We start from the raw sequence: 23,172 nt of genomic DNA, 5'->3' as shown, positions 1-23,172 counted from the left end.
ATCACTGTGATTTTATGACCATGTATAAGTCATAAAAATATGTTCTTATTAAAAGACATCAAGTTCATAAGAAAAATCTTCATAAAAATGAACAGTAGAAACCTAAAATTATCACACTACTTTAACTTTCAATACTTATTGAATATCTGTGTTAGTGTGCTAGCCCAAACTGGTTTGTTTTACTAATCTCCAGGAGAATGATTTTGTTTTGTTATCACATATTATTTTCATTATACAATTAATACATGTTCATTCTAAATATACATGTGACCCAAATCAATCAATCATAATCTTATTACCCATAGAAAAAGTTATCATATTGGAGCATATCTTTTCTAGCACTCTATTTTAAACAATTTATATTGTCACATTCTAAATAATCTGAAGAGGTGAAGTGAGGAGAGAAGAGTGTGTAGGGGGAATATAGAACACGTCTGTAGGAAAACCACTGCCCTCTATGGTGACAGTACTGAGAAAAGATTATACCTCAGGAACAGCATCCTAAACATAGTTTTATATGTGCTTGAGCTAGAGTCTGACACATGTTCTCCTCCGTGGTACTCAAGACATCAAACTCAAGCCATCAGGTGCTATCAGAAAGCAACATCACTGATAGTGATGTTACACTAGTGATGATTAGAAGGATAAGATACTATAGTACCAAAACTACTTGAAAACCCAAGTCCACACTAAGCTTACAGAACAGGCATAACAAAACTAAATATACTTTCCATAAACAGTACAGAAAACATTGAGGCCCATTATAACAATTGCTTTCTTCACTACTTTTACTTCACTGTTGTTGATTTGACTGTTGTCTACTATTCTTTCCCCAAGGAACAGGGAAAAGGAAAGAAAAAATTAACACCACTGTTTTCCGCATTTCTTATTAGAGTCCAAAAGACTGAATAATAAACAAAGAAATCTAAGAAACACCTAGGGCCAATGCACTGAGAACAGAATTATCACCTGCTTGACATTGTCAGGAGCAACTGAGCAAAAGAATAGTGTGAAATCTGAAACTTGAGGATGCCTTTAAGACTAGGGATTAGGGGTACCCAAACAGAATTCCCAGCTTTAAGCATCCAACAGCTATTACTAAACTTATGACTTGTTAAACTTATTGTATTTTGGAAGCCTCTGCCACATTATTAGTCTTTGTTCACTAATATGACTGTGTGTATACTCTGCTGTCCTTTCCTTCAGGGCACTGGAGATCCCACCTCAGTGGGCTTAGAGCAGTGGTTTTCAACTGGGGGCAATTTTGCCTCTAGGAGACCTTTGCTAATATCTGGAGACATTTCTGATTATCACAACTGGATGTGTGTCTGTTACTGGTAGATGCTATATGGTGCAAAGTCCCCTCCACAGCACAGAATTACTTGGTACAAAATGTCAGTAATGTCAAGGTTGAGAAACTCTGGTTTAGAATTAAACCTTCAGTAGGGAAACTCTTGACTTTGGGATTAAAAATCCAAATGATAAATTTTTCTCATTCTATAGCTCCCACACCTGGATCTTTGGTGAAGTTTTTATTAATAATTCGTTCTGAGCAGAAAATTTATAACTAAACTTAGAATTATAAGAATAAAAATAAAACGACTAGATTTTTTTTTTCCTGTCTAAATTTTAACATGCCTTTGGGACTGTCAATCTCCTGAAACCGTAAGCAAAATTTGAGGGATTTATGTGCAGTTTTCTGGGAGAGCTAGTCTATAGCTTTCAAAAGGTTTTGAACCTCTGGAGATAAGTTATGACAGTAGGCTAATAAAAGAGACAAGGGCTTAGCAGCTGGGATAAGGGCTATGTCTGCCCCAAAAGTCTATTTAAGGGCTCCTCTAAGTAAATGAGACAAAAATAAAGGGTGATTAAAGCAAACTTGGGCACTTATAGGAGATGGATCTAAAAAAGAAATAATACAAAGTTGTATTCCAAGACACATCCCAAGCCTCTCATGCTCTGTGGCTATAAGTCCTCTCCTATGTCTTTTACAGGTACATGCATGTCTGTTTATTGGTAGATATAAGGTAAGGCTTTAGATAAAATGCCATCTGTAATCTTTGTTAACATCAGTTATATTGGTGATCCACATAAATATAAAGTAATTCTAATAAGGCTTATAGTCACTAAAGATTTTAATGTTTATGCCATATAACTGTCAGTATGGAAAGATCCTTTTATATCATTTATACATTTAGATATATGAATACTTATAGAATTAAACTAAAACTTAATTCTAATTAAATGCTTTGAAGCCATAAGTAATGATTTGGGAGGTATGCTGTCCTATAATACACACATAGGAAAAGGAAGGTACCAGACAGTATAGTATAATCAGATCTCTTTTTGGCAAACTCTGTTTTTAATAAACCAGTACTAAAAGTCCTTCTAAATTACTGCATCTAATTTCTCCATTCTCCAACCTCTTTACAAAATCATGCCTCATAAACTCTCTTATTTATTAACTGAAGAAAAGAAAAAAGAAATCACCTGAGTCTTCACCAAATAGATATGCCAAGAGAAAACAGTTCGAAAGTAATTCCAATAAGAATAATTCCTAGCAATAACACAACTTTCCAGCTGATGAGATTTATCCTTCCAGCTGGTGATTAATGCCCACATAGTGCTAGGGTGGGAGCACAAGAGATCCTATATCATTACCAGAAGAACCTCATTCCTGAGGTTGAGTCCAATCACAGTGACAGAACACATCAGCCTCATTTTGTTTGGCAAAATGTCACCCCCCATCCCCCACCCCCAAAAGCAGCTAATGAAAAACCAATAAATGAAGGCTGATTACAGAAAGGAAAAACATTTCAGAAAACGGCCAAGAAAATCTACTTTGTAGAAAAAAGCTCTACAGAAACTGAATGGCAACAATTACAAACTAATGAAAAGCACAGTCTAAGATTCCCAGACCATCAACGTCAGGAAAGAAGCTGACCAAAATGCAAGATCACAATGAAGGAAAACACAGCATCAGGGAAGATTACCCCTTACCTTCATCCGCAAGGACTTCCGGGATCCCTCTCGAAATGCCTATCCCAAAGAGGAAAACAAGTAGAACAAACAAAACTTGGTACCAAAAATGACAGTTATACCTATCCGAGACTAAAACTAAGGCACAAACTAGTGTTCTATACTGTTCCCTCTTCTCTAGGTAACAAATACAATGGAATTCCCCAAACTATTATCAAGAATAGGGATAGCTCAAGGCCAATGAACTCTGACACTAATTCTAATACTTTCTAGTGTGGAGCTAGGTAATTAACAGGGAAGAGCATGCATCACTTAAATCCTATATGCACCCCCTGCAGTAAAAGAAAAAGTAAACAAAAAACTTTAAGGTTTCAGATTTACCAGTTTTGAAATTAAGAAGGAAACAAAGACCAATCCCCTTAACAAGGGGTGGGCAAGTCACCTAAGAACAACAAAGTTGCTGTGATGGGGAAGAAAGAACACAAAACAGAAGAGGTTTCTCCTGGAGACTTCTTAGCTGAGAATATAGGAAAGTGACCATGACACTGAGGAAGCCTAGACCATTCAAGAGATGTTTCCTGATTTTTTTGAAACAAGGAAAAACAATCAACCCAATGACATGAGGTGGTTATGTAACCAGGACAAGAATTTCAGACTGTGCTTTGGAGCTGACAGATTTCAGACTGTGCTTTGGAGCTGAGAGGTGGGGAGATACTATAAGAATAGTGGAAGCCCAGACTTAAGGCTACAATACATATGGGCTTGTGCCAGGTAAGCCTGGAATTTCATACCTGGGATGGGGGTTGGAGTAGAAGAAACTTTGAGCCAGTGGTGATGATATGGTGTGGCAGAAGAGAGGTTGGTCTACATGTACATAACACAGATTAGCTGATTTTTGCAAGCAGAGCAAGCATGGCTCTTCAAACAGCTGGATCAAACTTTTAAAAAGAATTTTGGTGTAATCTTGCTCCAAAATTTGACCTATTTCAGACATATTTGTATTTAAGATATTTTTACCCTTCATACCTTGATTTTCTTTGTCTTTGGTGCTGCACGACCCTTTTCTGGACTCTTTTTTCGCTTCTTGGGTTTGGTTCTTCTAACAGTTAAGGTGATGCTTGTAGGTGTGTGCTGTGTTGCTGTATACAACACAGTGGAAGGAGAAAGCTCCTCATCCCAGCTTTCTGTTGCACTGCTATCCCCACCTAAAAAAGGGTGATTTCATAGTTCAGGTACTAGTAGCCTCAAAAGTACATTAAAAGCAGCTTATTCCTTTAGATGTGCCCCATATACAGGAAGTCATTACTTCTACTATTAACTGTATCATCTGTAAAGCAACATAAATACCTACTTTCCTTATGAAAACAAGATTCTTTCTGTATCATTGGCATTATGCATATAAACCCTGTTCTGCATTCTATCTATTTTTCCACTTGCTCATATTCAGTCCCCCAAGCTCCATTGCCTCCATCTGTAACAATCTGAGACTGGGTAATTTAAAAAAAGGATACATTTTTTTTGGTGCTCATGACTGCTACAAAGCTAAAATGTTGTTTGCGAATAGATTTTGTTCACAACAAGAGAACTATACAGTGGTTTTGAGAAGACTTTTAAGTCTTTCCATGAAAAAAGCTGGGGACCATGGGAACTTACAGGAGGGGATCTTGGGATGAACATTTAAGTCACATAATATCTATATGTCAAAATGTGAGTCCAACTCATCTTCCACTCACCTGATATGTTGTCCTGCTTCCGCCGATGAAGTCTAATAACCTTCCCCCTGCTCATTCCCCTAAAGAGGGAAAATAAACTTAAAGTAGTCCTTCTAACAGCACGCAGAACATCATAGCACACATGGGAGAAGTGTCTCTGCACATACTACCCCCTCCCTCCCACCTACCAAATGTTTCCAGGACATTAAATTTCATATCAAATTCAATAGCTTTAACATCAATCTCTCATTCCTTGTTGTCAGCAATTCTCACCTAGTGCAGAGAATTCGAGCCAAGGAGCACTAAGGAATCATCTACATTAACAAACACAAGAAAGAATACTTTGAGCTTTTCCCTACTAATAAAAAACCCTAATCCCAGCAACCCAGACTTGAATTTACATGGAACAGGATCTTACCTGCACTTGTCACAGTTGAGAAGGAAGCCATCCTGAGAAAGACCACAAGGACACCAGGTAGGAACAGTCTCTCCTTCAGAGTTCGGGCTGTCTCCACAGCGTTCCTCTACCGGCGACGGCAGGCCATTCAGGTCAGAACGAGGGATGATCGTCTGGACAGGGGGAGAAGCAGGAGGTGTCGGAGGAGGAGGGGCTCCGTAATTATGATCCTGAAAATAAGATTTTTTAAATCAACAGTGTCCAAACACTGGCCCCTCTCTCCCCTAAAGTATGGTACATATGGAAAGAAAGAAGAAAGTAGTACCCTTCGTTTTTTGGCTTCAACCAGGAAAGTGATAAAACAAAATGCCAAGGTCAACTGGGACATAAAAACAAGAACAATGATGCAGGGCTAGACGTCCGCTGGAGGCAGGGAAGTGCAAAAGGGGCAACTTCGTCATGCTGCATATAAACATTTCAAGAAAGTCACAATGTATAAGAATGGATTACACTCCAGGAAGATCACTGCTCTGGAGAGAAACAAATGCATACTCACAGCATAAGGCAGTCCTCGACACCCATGCCTCTGAGTGGTCCCATAATTATGAGTGGTATACACGCTCTTCTCATTAACTGCTGGACTAGCCTCCACAGATTCAGGGCTGCACAAAGGCGAAAAGCAACGCATGATAGCATAACACCTAATCTTCCTTTAAACTACCGCTTCATTCCCCATTCTAACCCCTCCTTTTTCCACAACCACCAGTCACTAGAATAAGAAAAAGAACGCAGTGAAACAATCTGATTAACATAACTAAGCCTATAAATAACAGTAAGAGTGTTATTAAATGTGGATTTGTGTGTAACATGAAGCCAGTATAGGCAGATGTCTCAAGGCAGGCACCTGGGATACAAGGTGTCCCTAATGACAAACACAAACGTACCAGCTGAGCAGGGAGTTTCCCCTAGAGAAGCCACTCTGGGCTGGTTTAGACTCAGAACTATTCTTCTTAATTGGATCTCTTAATACTTCCATGAAACCTCACATGACATTTGCAGTGAGTGAGATGATGAAAGTGCCTTCTGCACTGCCCCAGGGACCAGGCCCTCTTCCATTCACTACCAAGACAGGATACCCTGAAGAAAGTACAGGTAAAAACAACGGCATCGTATATTTATCACACCTCTCATCTTGATGAACCCCCAAAAACTTTTCAAATATTAGAGTAATAAATTTCTCATCCATCAATTACATGCAAGCATCTCAAGGACACAATTATTTAACAGCTGCATGGGAATACCACAGAACTTCAAAAATAATCAAAACTGAACTTGGAAGTTATATTAGTCTTGTGATAAATAATAACTGTAGCAGCAGCTACCATTTTGAATTGCCCATTATTTGTTAGGTGCTTTATATACATTAATTCATTTAATTTCTGGAACCACTAAACATGGTAAATAGCAACCCATTTTTACAGAAGGGGAAGCTGAGGTGGTGAGATTATGTGACTTCCCCAAGGTCACACATTGACAGAGCCAGAATCTGAAATAATGTCTGTCTCATAGTGACTTTTCCACTATGCCTCTTGGCTTGGAAACCAGAATAACATCTGATCTTTAAAGAACATTATTAGAGACCTTTATTAACAGGGCTTAGTGAGAAGGTTGGTTTAGTATCTTATTGCACCCTCACTGAGTAGAAAATAAACTGTTCAAGCACAATTTATTATTATAAAAGAATTGTAAATATATTCAAACTCAGAAATTTAATGTAAGACTTTACTTGATGATAAAAAGGCATAGGTGGCAAAAGATGAATTTTATCTTTTCTTTCAAGTTTTTGGGAAAAAAGAACTTCAACTGTGATAGTTACCTGGTGAGGTTCTGGGGAATTTTGAAGGATAATTAAGGAATGTAATTGTATGACTTTGCAGAGCTGAATAATGGGTTATCTGTAATTTATACTAATTAGAACAGAGATTCACAAATTAGAAACTCCAAGGACTAACATAAGCCAACCTTAGAGATCAATGGGTCTTTCAGGGAATCAAATAGACATTTTTTTCCTGCTTGAAGATATACAATATACAGTAGTTGGCAGGAATAAAGTGTGCAGTTCAATGTGGTGCAGTGTCAGTTGAGAAGTGAGGGATAAAAGAAAATTCTCATATATATATCCAACTCACCCAGTTATACGTTCCAAGACTGTGAGAAAGGATCTTAGAAATTACCTTTGCTCTTATTAATAAGTGAAGAACTTTAGACAGAGGAAAGTATTCTCTGTTACTGAAGGGCATGCATTTTATTACTTAAGAGTATCTGCAAGATGGGAACCAGGGTGTGGGTGGGGGACACATCAAGAATGCAGGTCAGTATTCTTGAGATAAAGATGATCTGAACATGGCTCACTGAGAGGCAATCAGCTCTGAATATTAGGAAACAGGTGGGGTTTCCTAAATGAAACCAAAGGCAGACAAGCATTAATAAAATGAAGGTAGAATTTAGTTTCTACGATGAACAGTTAAAGTAATAAATTAATACAACATTGTTAATTTACTAGGTGCATTACTGGATAAACAAGTATTCCAAAGAGCCGCACATATTTTATATAGGAGATTTTGTACCACTGAACACATGGGGTGAAACATGACAGCTGTTTATTAGGAATGAATTTATTTTTTAGGACTGGAAAAAGGAAAGTTGCATGAAATAAAAGATGGCCATGGAGATGGAGCTATGTTGGTTGTATCTTACCCATCTCCAAACGGGTAAATATGAACATATGCACTTCATGTGCAAGTCTAGGGAATAAAAATAAAATGTATATTGTGGAGGTTAATAGGCCATCCCACTGCCCAATACTTTCTAGTCAAGCACAGCATTTAATATGTTGCTATGCATGCCAAATCTAAAATTTAAATGCATATCTTTTGATGAGGGAACTTTGCAATTTCCATATTGGTTACTGATTAAATACACAGATGTTGACAAGGTAACTATAAGATTTCCTAGAATATTCCTTGACATATGTATCAGCTCTTATCTATATTTTAAAATATGGGTTAAAAATCTGGAGTATTAGGAGTGCATCTGTTTATTAGCCAACCACTTTATACAAATGTAATTGTAGCCTTTCTTCTCCTATGACTGAATTGCTATGACAGTTGGTCATATACACAGAAACAAGGCAGTCTTCTGGCTGGTTGGCTCAGTTGGTTAGAGCATACCAAGGTCAAGGGTTTGGATTCCTGTAACGGCCAGCCACCAAAAAAAAAAAAGTAAACAAGGCTCACAACAGATACACTCCATCAACTGTGTTCTAAGTGTAATATGCAACCTGGTGCTATAATGCCACCTTTGGAAAATGCCTGATATCCTGTTATGGCAGAGTTGAAAATTCAGAAAAATATTTGCTTCTCTTGTTACATCTATAAGTTTTCCTACAAATATACAAAAATGAAATGCATACCACATATTGTTACCATTGGATTTAAAATCCCATGAGGTAAGGTCTAGGTCTTACTTAGTTGAGTATGTTGCCCTTAACACCAGGTTTAATCTTAAAGTGCCTAGAACGGTGGGACAGGTATAATGAAGCATTAACAAATATCATTAATAATTTAACAGAATGGTGCATAAGTTACTTATTGACATTCACTCCCTTTGTAGAACTACTAAATGAATAACTGTGTAATCAGTTGTGATCACAGTATCAGAAATCTGTCTGGAGATTTTTAATGAAAATATATCAGGGACTCCTAGAATATGCTGATGTTAACAGAAACACTGCAATCAAATTTGTAGACCAGAAGTATTTTTGTTTCTGCAATTACTCCTGGAATCCCTAAGCAACATTTATGGGCAGATATCTCTATACTCTGAGGAAAATATCAGTTCTAAGAATAACTGCTTTGTATCTTTTTCTTATATACCAATTCCAAATTTATTCGTTTAACTTCTCTACTGAAACATCACACAAATGTTAATGCTGTCTACCTATGTGGTTTGTTAGCCAATCTAAACAGTAGCAGGTTAGTAGATGACTTTATAAAAATCTATAAATAACTGGGCTACCTACTACTAATACAGGAAGATTTTTAAGTACTTTATTTGGGGAAATAGTTGTAAAATTGGAATTCTCACCTATTGGCATAACTAAATCTCTTTGGCATGCAAAAAATAGAAAAAATGCAAAAGAAAAAAGCTCTAGAAGGAACATACTCCACCCTTCCCCATCCCCCACCCTCTTTCTTCCTTTATAAGCCTGCGTACTGCTTTTAATTCTAGACTACCCAGGAAAATTACATACTATTTCTTAGGGTAGCTTTTTTTATAGTCTTCCTCTTTAAGGAAACCAGACAACACAGAAGTTATACTACGTGGCTTTATGAAGAAATACACATGCTCTTAAATAATATTCTCAGCTTTAAGGAAGAAAACCCCTACTAATCAGGGATGTTGTTCAACCCAGAATTCTGGTACAGGTGCTTTGCTTTGCTGAAGGGGGGAAGAATCCCCAGGGACTATGAAAATGGCAAGAGAAACAGGGGAATTAGAGCAACACCCACCTCACTCAAGAAGTGGCTGTGGGATCAAGAGTCTGAACTGGACCTGAACATATTCAAAACACCAGGATTTCTCCAGCCCAGACCCTAATCCCTGGTACTGCCTGGAATAGACTTGGCTTCTGGGGGTGTGCTGCCCCCTAGGCCCCTTGGGTCTCTTTCGCTGGACTTTCACATCCTGGTGTAGTGCCACTTCGTCTTGAAAGGTAGGGGGCTTCCACTTCCTTTCTGTAAGCAAGGAAGATTGGGTACAAGGGAGGTAAAAGGACAACAGGGGGAATCTGTAAGCAGGGGGAATCTTGGACAACTTAAAAGAGAATGGATACAAAAGGCTAAAAGTTTTAAAACTGTGAATAATATATAAAGTTGTATAATGAAGGCCTACCTTCATTGTCATTTGGCATTTAAATTCTTCAAGAATTGAGAGTCTATTTTAGGGATTGGGCTTTTCGACAAACTCTGAATTCCTAAAGCTGCTCTTAGCTGAAAAAAAAGTTTGGTACCACTGATTTTGAAGGTCCTCTTTCTAGGCAATGAATATTATAAAAAACAGATGACACCACTCTCCATGTTTTCTACCCCAAGTGTCAGAAGATCTAAGCAACCTACCCACATAAAGTTTCAGCCCCTTTACTCTAGAACAATGGGAAGTACATAGGAAGAGGCCTTCAAAGAAAATCAGTTGGAAAGAACACCTCCTTATCTCCCTCCATCAGAATAATCATTAACTCTACAGAAGCAGGTAGTGACACCTACTTTATTTCAATCTTTCCCACCCATCAAACAAAAGAAAAGGTACTCACTACTTTTCAACTTTGACTCAATTATTTACCCAGAAACCCCTCCCTAAAAACTCTTTTCCTCCCCCTTCTAGTTCCTTTTTTCCTCCAGCTTCTATAGGGAAAGGGGAAAGGCCTAATGTCATTTATAGTGGGACAGGCTTTGGTTAAGAAAATAATACATATATCTTATTAGCTACCCACAAGAAAGTTGTCTCTATACAAACTGGTAATGTACCTACTACTAGGAAGTACCACTTACTCTGATCCAGCAGCCATATCTGAGTAGGATGTATCTGGTGTTGTGACTCCCAGAGGGATTGCAATGCTCATGACGTCCAACACAGCAGAGATGTGAAATCACGGGGTCCAATTAATGGAGACTGACCACTCTGAGAGTGGGGGTGAGCCGCAGAGCCTCAGCCAACATGTTATGGACATGAGGAATTCTGCCACAGAAAAGGAAAATATCCAGTATCAGATAGTTAAATTTATCCCAAATGCTACTAAATACTGTTCTATTTTTTTTGAACAAGGCTTTTAAGGGATAATTATAAAACAAGTACAACATGGGATCTCTACATTGTCTCATGTTTACTATGTATTTCATTAATGTTCCACAAAGTGATGTGGCAAAGAATTATGCTTACTTTTTAATTTCTATTTTAATTTCGCCCCCCTTTTCATCCAAAGGGAAAGTAACAGCCTGCCCAGTTCATTAACAAGCACATTTCCCCTATTCTACAACTGCCTATCAAACACAATTTTCCAGCAGCCTAGGACCTAGCAAACAAGTTTCTAATAACCATCCTATATCTAGAAATATCCTAGTTTAACTAAACTCTTTAAAAATTTAAGGTCTTTATTTAAACTTTTTTCTAGGCCACAAATAAATACAGTTTTACCAACAGTCAATAACGTTATTTCTTCCAAATTAAATATAATGATAAAAGAGATCAATTTGTTGTTTATATTTATTGGATACAGCTGTTTCTTATTGTCTTCGTCACAGAATACTCTTCCTTCTTTTAAATCATTTTATTTAAGTATAAATTTGGGGGGAGCTGCAATTACCTTAACAACGTACATAATACACACTGCTAGATATGAATTAAAAACATAACCATGGGGGATGCTATGTATGTATGGGTGCAGATGGTATATGGGAAATCTCTGTACCTTCTGCTCAATTTTGCTGTGAATCTAAAACTGCTCTAAAAAAACCAGCCTGTATATTTAAACACATACACACACACACACACACACACAACCACAAGAGTATAGTTCCATGATAAAGATCAGGGAATTTTGTATGGAAAAGCAATGAGGATGCTTTGTCTTGGTGACCATAACCAGCGGAATGTGGGAAAAGAAAGACTCACAAGTTACTGAAGTGTAAAAAAGCAAAAAAAGATTAAGAGATTTGGAGGTATGGTATGAAGGTAAAGTGTACTTTGTATAATTTTACATTAGTGGTTTTATTTTAATGTAAAAAGACCATTAAAAGATAAAACAAAAAAACATTTTATGTGAGAGAAAACTAAGTCAATGTGAATGTTAAAGACCCAGGTTAATAAAGACTCCTGCAAAACAGACTGTGAAGAGTCATGACTGACATTACTGATTCATGATAAGACAGTAGAAACAAACAAACAATCATCAATACTAAAAAAACCAAATAGAAAAATACACAATATTGACTGAGTTAATCTAAGGGGGTTAATGCAAATTTTAAATGGTAGATGGTTTGAGATGCTTGCATCTCAAATTTTGATATATGAAGCAAATTAATGAGGATAAGAAAATTATCGTGAATGGTGAACTAGGCAAAGATTTTTAAGAACGCATAAATATACTACTTTTGTTTCAGTATTTTAGAATTCTAGAACAGCTATAAACTAAGCAGTTCTCCTTGGCACCTAGGCTTTGAAAGTGCTGGATCTTACCAGTGGACCTAAGACTCTCCAAATCCGAGTGTGGCAATACACCTGTTCCTACCCAACTGGAGGTGACATATTGCTAGACTGAGGACTGAAACACAAAGGAGGTCAAATCTTCCTATCCACTGTTTTCTAACAGCTCATAAAAGAGAAGTGACTGATATAACTTTCTGCCTTTGGGCCACAAATCTTACACATAAATGTTTCCTTTCCCTAACAATACATACAAACAGATTTTGGCAGTAAATCCTCCAAGACTTTGGAAAATTGAAATAAAATCTGCAAATGATAGAACAGCAAAAGAGCATAGTTAAATATTGGGGACTGTTAGTTTTAATACCACTGTACGATTCAAAAAAAAAAAAAAAAAAAAAAAAAAAAGCCGGAAGCTACTTGACCAGATAATCAGAAGAAAATCTGATTATGATCACACCTCCCCTTGACTGTAAAGGGAATCTGAATCATGTGCTATAGTTTCAGTAAACAACTTAAAAAAAAGAGTCACTCAACACCACTAAAAACTCTTTGTTTTTACTACTATATGCCCATAAAAATATGTAGGCTTCTAGATAAAAGACAATGTATAAACCGAAGCTGATAGTTAATATTTTTTTTCCTGAGAGTAATTTTTAAAAGATATTCTAAAAGTTAAAGATAGAAAAGTTACTTTAGATATAATATCTCCTTAATGAATGAATAAATGATTTCTACATTCCATAATGAAATACTAGCCCACCTATTTTGGATAGTTGATAAGTAACTTTAAGAAACATTAGGAAGTTAACTGTGAATTTCTCTTTCATGAATTCTTCAATTTTCCTTTTGTCTAGTTTTACACGACCCTTCCACTCTTCTGATGAAGGCAATCAATAGGTTAGCTTAGCCATCCAGTTCAAAATAATACTTTCATAATAATGAGACTTAATTCAAATTCTGATAATAAACCCAAATATCTCATATATCAGCCCTGAGAATAGTTTCTTCCCTTTGAAAATAACTCGGTAAAACATAGCTAATAGAATGTTAACTGAAGACCTTTATTAGATCACCTACATGCAATATTTTCTTATTATAATACTCTTGTTTTATAAAACAAGACAATATACTTCCAGTATAGTTTACCAAGCTTATAATAACTTTATAGCAGTTATTAGTTTATCATATAGTATGAAGATGTGTCCTGGAGAAAGTGGTAAGAATTAATTCCATGGTTTCAAGATAGATTTTATTTGTTAATTTGTCTGTCTCTTCCTACCAGAATACATACTGTATGCGACACGGATTTTTGTGTTTTATCCACTGCTGTTAGTTCCAATGGCCAGAACCATGACTGACACACACAGAGGGTTCAAGAAATACTTGCTGAGTGAATTATGATCATATTACCATAACGTGATTTCAGCATTCATTAAAATGCAAAAAATGGATCAGAAATTAAAATGATTTATTTGGGTCAGTCACCTTTATATAGACCTCTGAATATGAAGTCCCCCAAAATTATCTGCAAGTAGCTCTGAAGACCTAGAAAAAGTTGAGACACAAATTAGCACAGAAAGAAATAACAATTATGAACACAGAATAGAATTCTACAGAATTCTATATATATATATATACACACACACACACCATTCATATAAATGGTAACTTTGTTTTATTTCTGTATACTGTCTTGTTAACCATCCTATGTTCCATACTAAATGTTTGTCCTTTAATCTTTATATCTTATTTTCCTGTAAAGCCAGAAACCAAATAAAGGGTGGGAAAGGAAATTATCTTTATTTGACTTAGGTCATTGACTAATTCTTCTCTTTCCTTCAAATTAGAATTCTCTCCCATTTCCCAAGGTATCCCTTCTTTTTCTCTCTCCTAAGAGGTGCTTCTCTTCTCTACTCAACCCTTTCCAAATTCAGAGGATTTTCTTTAATCAAACGTCAAATTTACTATCCAGCCAGACAAGGGCCTACCATCACCTACTAAATTACAAGTCCATATTACTCTTTTCTTCCTCCTCATTCCATCTACCTTCTTGTCTTACTATAGAAAAGGAGTCAGTTCCACTTGTGGTTAACTCCATAAAGGAAACATGCTGAAAAATGGAGCTTTAATTTTTCACTCTCCAAAAACGAAAGAAAAATAGGTGATACAGGACTTTGGGGGGAAGATGATCGGTATATCCCTTAAGTTTTCAGTGTTTTCTCCAAAAAGCCCAAAGTAAAATTAGCCAGAATGAGCTATTAACACCCAAAATGTTATAAACATGAAAAGAATTGTTCATGGGATTCCATTTACCAAGCATTAGAGGACATGCACTTTAGTTAAACTGATGTTTTATGATTCCTAATTTTTAAAAAAACTGGAAAATAAGCTATTCTTTAGAAACAATTTTAAAAGAGCATAATCACAATTGTTATAAAAAGAAAAGGTATGAAGATAACAGTAAAAGAAAAAATTAAGCAAAGGAAGAAGCAATAACAAATAAAGAAAGGACAGGAGGAAAAAGAGAAATAAATATGCGAGTGTACAGTAGGGAGAAAATGAATGCATCAGAATTTCAATTTTTAATTAGTTTGAATAATTCCAGAATAATCCATCAGAATCCACAGGAACACAAGTAAGTATGGATTCAGAATCAGAACCAGCCTGTCCTCTGGTACTGACTATTCTTTTGAGGAGAGTACCATTTACAAACAGTTTCTAGGGAAAAGGATATTAAATAGAAATAATGTAAAATTACCCCATCTTTTTAACTGGGTTCAGAAATGGCCAATACTCTCTGTATTATCATTCTGACAGTGTCTCCTCTATATGACTTGCTGAAAGAACAAGACTTGTATGATCTGTCTGGTCACTCTCAGAGAAGACAAACAAAAAGTGTTTTAAGAAGAATTCCAACAGAGATTTCAGAAGAAGAAATTGCATCAGACAGGTGAGCCGGAAGCAGCTGGGAGACAAGAGTCTAATAAACAGCCAACCCAGTGAAAGAAATTCAGAACAAGTCTGCTTCAGTAATCCTGTGAAGAGGACTGGCAGGAAGAGGAGTGCCGCTTTAGAAAGAGAACAGGCCTCATATGCTTCAGACAGTCTTTGTACTGAGGCTGTGGACCTTGGCCATTCTCCCAGAAATGATGCAATCCTGATGAACAAGATCTGCTGCCAGAGAAACAATTGTTAACAGCCTATGCAGACAGCAACTCAGCCAAGGAGCAACCTCTGATTGACTCTCCATAAGGCACCAGAACGCCAAATCTCTCTTCCTCAATTTCAGCTTCTGACAAAAAAACATAAGTGAATATAGTATATATTTAGGTATCGAAGAACAAGCCTTTTTTTCTCAAATGTCCTTCGTTTTTAAAATTCCTTTGGCTTTACAGTATTTATCATCATCATAATTAAATTTTAAATAAAACACTCAGAGCATTTTACTTTTATGAATATAATTCTCCAAGCATATCAACAGTAAGGTATTTACACTGAAAATTTATACTTATTTTCCTCACTCACATGAGAAAACTTTTGGGAGACAGTGGCTTCCCTAAGCATAAAAATCTCTCTGAAATGTAGCACCCAATTACGAGATTTCAAAGTAAAGACAAATATGCACTCTAATTCATGGTTAGAAAGGTATATTTTATGGATCTTTTTGAAACTACAGGAAACAATGTTAAATATTGGCATCTATTAGAGAAAAAAGAGAAAATCTATTCTTGCTTAGGCTAACATAAAAGGTAGACTGGATAGTATCATCTCACAATGTTACTTAAAATGACTACTTTTATGAAGGACAACAATGTTACTTCAGATCTTACTAGAGGGTCAATGATTATTTTCATCTTCTTAGCCACAATTTACAAATTTAGAATCCAGCTTAAAAATGTCTTCAATTTAAAAATCCTCCCTAGAATCTTCATCTCCTATGCCTGCTTCTTCAGAAGTTTTGGTATCGGGTTGTTCACACAGTATTGTTGTAAAATTATAAGACATATTTTGTTTTCATTTACAAATAAAAGACCCCGCATACAACAAATCTCAGTTCTCTATAAACTCTAACCAGCCAGAAGTCACAATCAACCAAATTTCTTCCTCTTGAAAGCAATAACCCTTAAACCAGGATTCACTAAAAAACACAAGCATCTAAAATATATCCTGAAATCAATATTATTAGCCCAATCTACTATTCTCTATGTACAAGGATTACAAGCATACTTCAAAAACTTCATGTAAAGATTTGTATTATCTTTCAATTCTATTTTTCCATGAACTTTTAAAAGTACCCTTGTATTTATACTAAACAATGAAAATTTAAAAATATACATAATAGCTATGAAGCACTAAAAAATCTTTAGTAGGCCAATAAATTAATAAATTTAACTCAGTTAAGGAGAAGAGAAAAAACATTTCAGGAAAAATTTCAACATGGGTTAAAAGAAAACAGCCAGTAATTTAAAGATTCAATATCTGAACCTGATTATTTAAAATTTTCTTACACATTTAAGTTGAATTTCTTCTTAAATACTTCTATAGTTCAATTTCTCTTTTGAATGAGTTTACAAAATCATAAAAAAATGGAATGGGGAAAAAATATTAGAAAGTTTTTATTGTTATGATGATTTTTACTCTCAAATTTTTTAAAAATCACAGAACAGTCTAAAATGCAAGTATACATGACTGCATATTACCTACACAGCCAACTTGTTTGAGATGCATTATGTGCTTATGTGGCAGCTGCATTATATGCTTATCTTCCACCTCCAACCCAAACTTAAATATCTCAAGCAAAAACATCGCAGTTGTATCATGACATATAGCTTTTACCGAGGGAGAAGAAAGTATGTTAGAAAAATGTACTACATTAGGAGTAAAGAGACTTGAGTTCCAGCCTACAAATTAATTATTAATTAGTTTGGTGACTTCAGAAAAATCACTTTACATAGATAAATCCTAAAATTCCTCAAAGTAAAATCTTCATTGTGTTTCTTCCTGCTCCAAATTTCTATGAATTCAGGCACTGTCACTAACTGGCTTAGGCAATATGTCTCAAAAGTGTCAGTTTTCTTATCTGTACAATAGAAAGAATATCTGTCTTGCTGAGGTGCACGTGGACGAGTGTCTGTAGCAAATAAGAGTTTAAATGGCTCTTTGGTCCTTTTAAGTATATATGAAGAAAGAAGAGCTGGTGCTACTAACCTGAATATGGTTAAAAATTATTTTCACTCTTCTCCAACAGTATGTATTTCAATTTAATATAGTAATATGGGAAGAATAATGTGGGAAAAAGAAATGTGGGAAACATGAAAAAAAATATGAAAGAGAGAAGTGATAAGCTATAGATGAAGCAAGTAATAAGTGGAAAATAAGGAGATAAACTCTTATGAAAAGAGTGCTCAGAGGTCTGGTGAACAGTTCATGTAATTAGGATAACAAATTAGGCTTACAATCCAAAGCTAGTTAATACAGGCAAAGGATCTAGGAGTTCAGGATGAAGAGAAAGAAGAAAAGATAAAGAGTAAACTTAAAAAGATTAAAGAAACATCATGATTTAATAATTTAAAACCAAGATAAAAATTTCCTTTTCTTCCACCTTTCCTCCTACAACACCAGTTTATCCCCTGGTTCCTTTGCCTAAATTTATTTATGCTCCCTCTAATGGTTTGGGCTTGGCACAATAAACCAATGTCTGTAAAGGTTCTCCGTTTACCAGAATAGAAGGTAATTAAAAGTCAATTTTTAAAAATCCTACTTTAGTCCATAGTAAGAATTTCCTGTCCCATGAAAAATTTCATTAATAGTGAATATTATAGAGGACAAGTCATACTTAGTAGTACTTGGAAGAGGAGCAGGGAAAAGACTACATACCATAAATAATAGAACTAAACACTATGATATTAAATTATTTGAAACTAAAGAAAAATATTTTATTTACAAACCATTAAACAGTGATAAACAGATATTTACTGCTAAACTAACCAACAATCAATGTAACAGACTGTATCCTTAACAAGAATCAGAAAACTTTTAGGCTTCTAAGTATCAAATCAAGATGATGTCCTCCTTCAAAGAATCAGATTCGCTGACTTCATTAAAGAGCTATACTACCCTCAAGGCTTTCTTTCTTTCTTTTTTTTAAAAATTGACCGGTAAGAGGATCTTAACCCTTGACTTGGTGTTGTCAGCACCACACTCTCCCAAGTGAGCTAACCAGCCATCCCTATACAGGGATCCGAACCTGTTGCCTTGGTGTTATCAGCACCACACTCTCTCAAGTGAGCCACGGGCTGGCCCCTACACTCAAGGCTTTCTGAAGGTTCTACCCTACCATGTTCTGAGGTTCAGAGAATGCTTTAGAGACTTCTTGCCAGCAATGTACCATGCTAGGTAGGAAAATAACTTCTCATATCTCTACACTTACCTCCTCTCTGAATTCAGACCTTTCCATTTTCAAACCCTGAAATGGGAACCACTTTTACTCTAGACAAAGTGGGTTATGTACATTTGTGAGGTTTAGGCAAAATTTCTTTAATTGATAAAAAATGTAGAATTTTATGGTTTAGTCTAATTCATTATTTTATACACGAAAAAACAGCTACAAAAAGATTCACCTGTAAGAAGTCTCACACACACACACACACACACACACACACACACACACACACACACACACACACACACACACACATACACAGAGTGGTAGAACTTAGAAGAAAGAAAATTAAGATTTTAATGTACAGCCTCTATTTATTAAAGCAATTATTACTTCAGACAGCAACATCTGAATGAAAACTAATTGTTTTTATTAAGCACCAATTATTATTGGTGTTATGTAGACAAAAAAGTCCAGATTAAAATTCTTGGTTCTCTTGGGATTTATATTATGTAGATTTGTTTTGGGATTATATTATGTAGATATGCTATTTTTTTCATTCATCATTCTTTCATTCAACAAATACAGAGTAACTAATATATATAAAAACTGCTTTAAAAGTGTTAAAGATGTTTCTTTTATTCCAAGTAGGAGAGGGTAGGCAATTTGCAAACTATAGGTTTGCCTATGTATCGAGTATTGCATTTTCACAATCATAAAGGGAAAAAAATAAATCCTAAACTGTGCCTCTACAAGTAATAAGTCAAATTCTGAAGGGAAATCAATACCCTCCCCCCAAAGAAAGAAAACCCTAATCGACTCCATAGTTTACCAGTGAAAGAGTTTCTCATAAAAACAAGTTATTTTATAAATCCTTTAAACTGTTTAGACAAAGCTTATCACTGATTGGTCTCATGGAAAATTCTATGAAAAATGAAGGCCAATGGGCATCAAAAACCCTGAAAATACAAAAGAAAAGAACCTGACCATACATGTTCTGTCATCACCTGGCAGACCAGGTGGCCAAGTATATAGCAGTAGGGGAACTTAAAGCTTAGTAATTCAGAAATGCAATAAGTTTCGGATATCTATCTATGAATATGTACAAATCTACTTCTTCCTCTTAAACTATGCTACAGTATTCTATTCTATAGATCTACTATATTTTAAATCAATTTCCTGTAGGTGCCTGTTTAGATTGTTGTTAATTTTCCATGACATATGCAATGCCGCACTGAACGGTCATTTACTTATACCTCTCTTTAAACATGTACACAAACATTTCCTTAGAATGAATTCCTAGAAGTGAGACTGCTAGAAAGGCATGAGCACATTTGTAAGTAATGATGAACTACTCTCCAGAAAGTTAAAACTATTTTACATTTCCACAAACATTTGAGTTTTTTTGTTTTTCCTGAGCATGGAGCTGAGGAGTTCTTGGTTAATATGGTGGGAAGGCTAAATTTTCTCCTAAGGCTTAAAATAATTTCATTTCTAACTTTGCTCATATAGTCTTTTCTGTAAAAGATTCTCCACATTCTAAAAGAAAAACCCTAAAATAAAAGTTAACTGCAAATTCTCCATAACTATGTGATTCACTTTTAAGACTACTACTAAATTGGGTGTACTATTGTCCTCTAAACTTCTTATATACTAGATAGTGTATCTCAGTTGCTTTTTGACCAAGTTTGAGCTGGGATCTTACAAATAAAGCCTAGATGAAGCAATATTTCAGAATCGAAGTATTTTCTTATAGTTGTCCCTTGAGATAACTTTTAATTCTTTTAAGAGAAGGCACCAAGCTCTAAATTTCTTTTTCCAGTAATGAAAAAACAAATTATGCTAGCCATCTGTAATCTAGCTGGCATCTGTAGAATTGACTGAAAATACAAATAACCTAGAAGATTTGAACTCTTCGTTTTCAAACAGATTATCAAAACTGCTCTAGGAGTTCTGCTTCAGGGGTATAAAATATAACGTTTCATTTGTATCACCTTTGGAAAGAGAAGAAACCTATAAACTATAAGAAGCTTATCCATACTAATTTACTGAAAGATAAGAGCCAAAAAATTGACTTGATTTCCACCAAGCTACATATTTGTTTGGCATACTCCATTATGACACCTGACATCCACATGGTCCAAATCTATGCCCTCGCCAAACGAGGGAAAAAACCTCTCCTTTTTGTTGTGCTGGCACTACTTCCTGACTGAAAGCCTGGATGCAGAGCTATTCTTTTCCTTTGAAACATTTCACAGACTATCTTTTAGGAATCCATTCACCAGCAGTACTCACCTCCTTATGATTTCAAGGTTGTATTACAGCAGTGAACTGGTCTCACTACTTCTGGAGTCTCAACCCTCCAACCTGCTCTACATTTTTCCATAATGTTAAGCCTTCTAGAACATTAACTTTAATCATTATCATTCCACTATTTGGAATCTACAATGACTTCCTTAATGTTTATTGGGTTAGTTCAAACTCATTTGCCCAACTGAAAAAAAATCTTTTTATGAAAAATTTCAAACAAATACAAAACCAGAGAAAACACTGTAATGAACTCCATGGTCCCTACTTGGCTTTAATCAACAATCAACTTCATGGCCGATCTTATTTTATTTATATCCGCTCCCCTTTTCAGGATTATTTTACAGCAAAGCCCCCAAATATCAGTTGTGTATATTCCATCTGCTGAGTAGAGCTGTTCCTTGTGTATCATAACAATGGATAATAAGGATATATAAAAGAGACCTGCTTATCATGATGGTGGTAATAGGGAATAAAAGGTCATCATTCTTTTGCAAAGTTCAGATGGATAAAAAACTTATGCAATTCATCAACTGCTAGATTTGCTGAGTAATGTTTAGGTTTTACAACTATATACTATGGTTATTAAAAATGTCATAAATAATTGAAACGTCTTAAACTGTGTAAACAATTATTTTTATGACATGAGTTTGTTGTTAAAATTTCTTGTGTTTTTAGGAATGCAAAATTCTCATTATAGCAGAGCTAACTGCAAGTCTATACAAGACCCACAGCTGTGACACAGCATTCCTACATATGTAAATGTCAATATGTAAAAATGAGCAAAACACAGGAGAAACACCCCAAAGAAAGCTGATGAAGTGAGCTTGATATTCTATAAACCTGTGTAGGAAAGATAAAGACTGATTATACCATATAAGAAATGACTCACATTTGAGGTTAGGAACCAGCTGTTCTTAATATTTAGTGAGCAGTCTCAGAGTACTAAGAGAGTCTTAGAGTGGTGATACACAGGACAAAAAGGCCCACCTTCCACTGGAAAAAGAACTCAGCAATAATGGTGAGTGTCACAGAACAAAAACATTTTGGATATGTATGAATGATTCCTATTTGAATCACCAAATATACATATTCTAAAGTCCAGTTATTGGAACACAGGCCCAGATCACTGTCAATGCAAATATATGCCACTACATAGTCTATAGCCCAAGTACTCACCACAAGCTGTACTGAAAACAATGACACTAAACTTAGAATAATTTGTAATTTAAAAAGTAATAGCAATGGAAGACAACGACCAACTCAAAGAAATACTAATACACATTGGTAAGTTTTGCCTTAGAAAAAACTAGTCTGTATTTACTCATATAGTAGGTTACTGAGTAAAATGAAATCTTTGGTGAGCACATTTATTTCCATAAAAGCCCATGGAGATGAACATCTCTGGACTAAGTAGAAAGTGGGATGTTATAAGACTCAGGACCTTCTACAGGTCCCATCATCCAAAGCATTAAAAATACTTAACTTATGGATTGAGAAAATTTTCTTTGGAGATCTTAATACAGAAAATGATTTTAAAGCCCTGACACAGATGCTCATCTTTGATCCAGTTTCAGTAAACATTTCATCTGTATTTGGGCCAAAATGCTCATGTCGTTAATTAATACTTGTAATAAATTAGCCCCAGGACACTAATAAAATAGTACTTTTTAGTTAAAGAATACAACTGGCATAAAAAGCTGCTCCAAATTCTTACACAAAATACAAGCACAAACATATATCATGTTAAATTTTCCCAGTTATTTTATTGCCTCCTTTAATCATCTCTGTTGGCTTTCCAGTCATATCAGTTTGACGCTAGGCAAAATCCAGAATTCTAGCATTGAACAGAATGAAGTAAAACAGTATCTTAGGATTTCCATTTACCTGCTATTTTCCTTTTCATTAAAACACTTTCTACATATAAACTTATTTTTTCCTGAGTAAAATATTTCCAAACGCTAAACACTGAATACTGTATTTCCTTTTCCAATACTCAGTAACCAATATAAAAACTCAGACATCTTTTTTTTTAATTCCATGCCCCAGATTTTAACAAATTTCTTGTAGACCACATTAATTACTTAAAAGCAGTGGTTCCTAATCTTCTGGGGAAAAATGATTGTTTAAAA

The 23,172-nt window shown here is 35.4% G+C and overlaps 1 protein-coding gene across 12 annotated transcripts in view; it reads right to left on the bottom strand.

Annotated features, from left to right (window-relative positions):
- SETD5 (SET domain containing 5) overlaps positions 1-23,172 on the bottom strand; it is a 72,573-nt gene that overhangs the window by 33,551 nt on the left and 15,850 nt on the right. For 3 of the 12 annotated variants that reach the window (XM_063114126.1, XM_063114131.1, XM_063114137.1), the window contains exons 1-8: positions 10,698-10,766; positions 9,660-9,884; positions 6,033-6,225; positions 5,645-5,750; positions 5,110-5,318; positions 4,713-4,771; positions 4,006-4,184; positions 3,001-3,039 (exon numbers count right to left, since the gene is read on the bottom strand). In XM_063114126.1, the coding sequence (XP_062970196.1) occupies positions 3,001-3,039; positions 4,006-4,184; positions 4,713-4,771; positions 5,110-5,318; positions 5,645-5,750; positions 6,033-6,124 (684 nt within the window). In that variant the 5' untranslated portion in view covers positions 6,125-6,225; positions 9,660-9,884; positions 10,698-10,766. Of the gene's footprint in view, positions 1-3,000; positions 3,040-4,005; positions 4,185-4,712; positions 4,772-4,879; positions 4,922-5,109; positions 5,319-5,644; positions 5,751-6,032; positions 6,226-9,659; positions 9,885-10,697; positions 10,885-13,836; positions 13,897-23,172 lie in introns of those variants that run through there. The other 9 variants (XM_063114132.1, XM_063114128.1, XM_063114130.1 and 6 more) reach the window with 9 other exon arrangements.

This window comes from Cynocephalus volans, chromosome 11 (genome assembly GCF_027409185.1).
Source record: "Cynocephalus volans isolate mCynVol1 chromosome 11, mCynVol1.pri, whole genome shotgun sequence".
Taxonomy (NCBI): Eukaryota; Metazoa; Chordata; class Mammalia; order Dermoptera; family Cynocephalidae; genus Cynocephalus; species Cynocephalus volans.
This window is presented reverse-complemented; position numbering and strand designations above follow the sequence as displayed.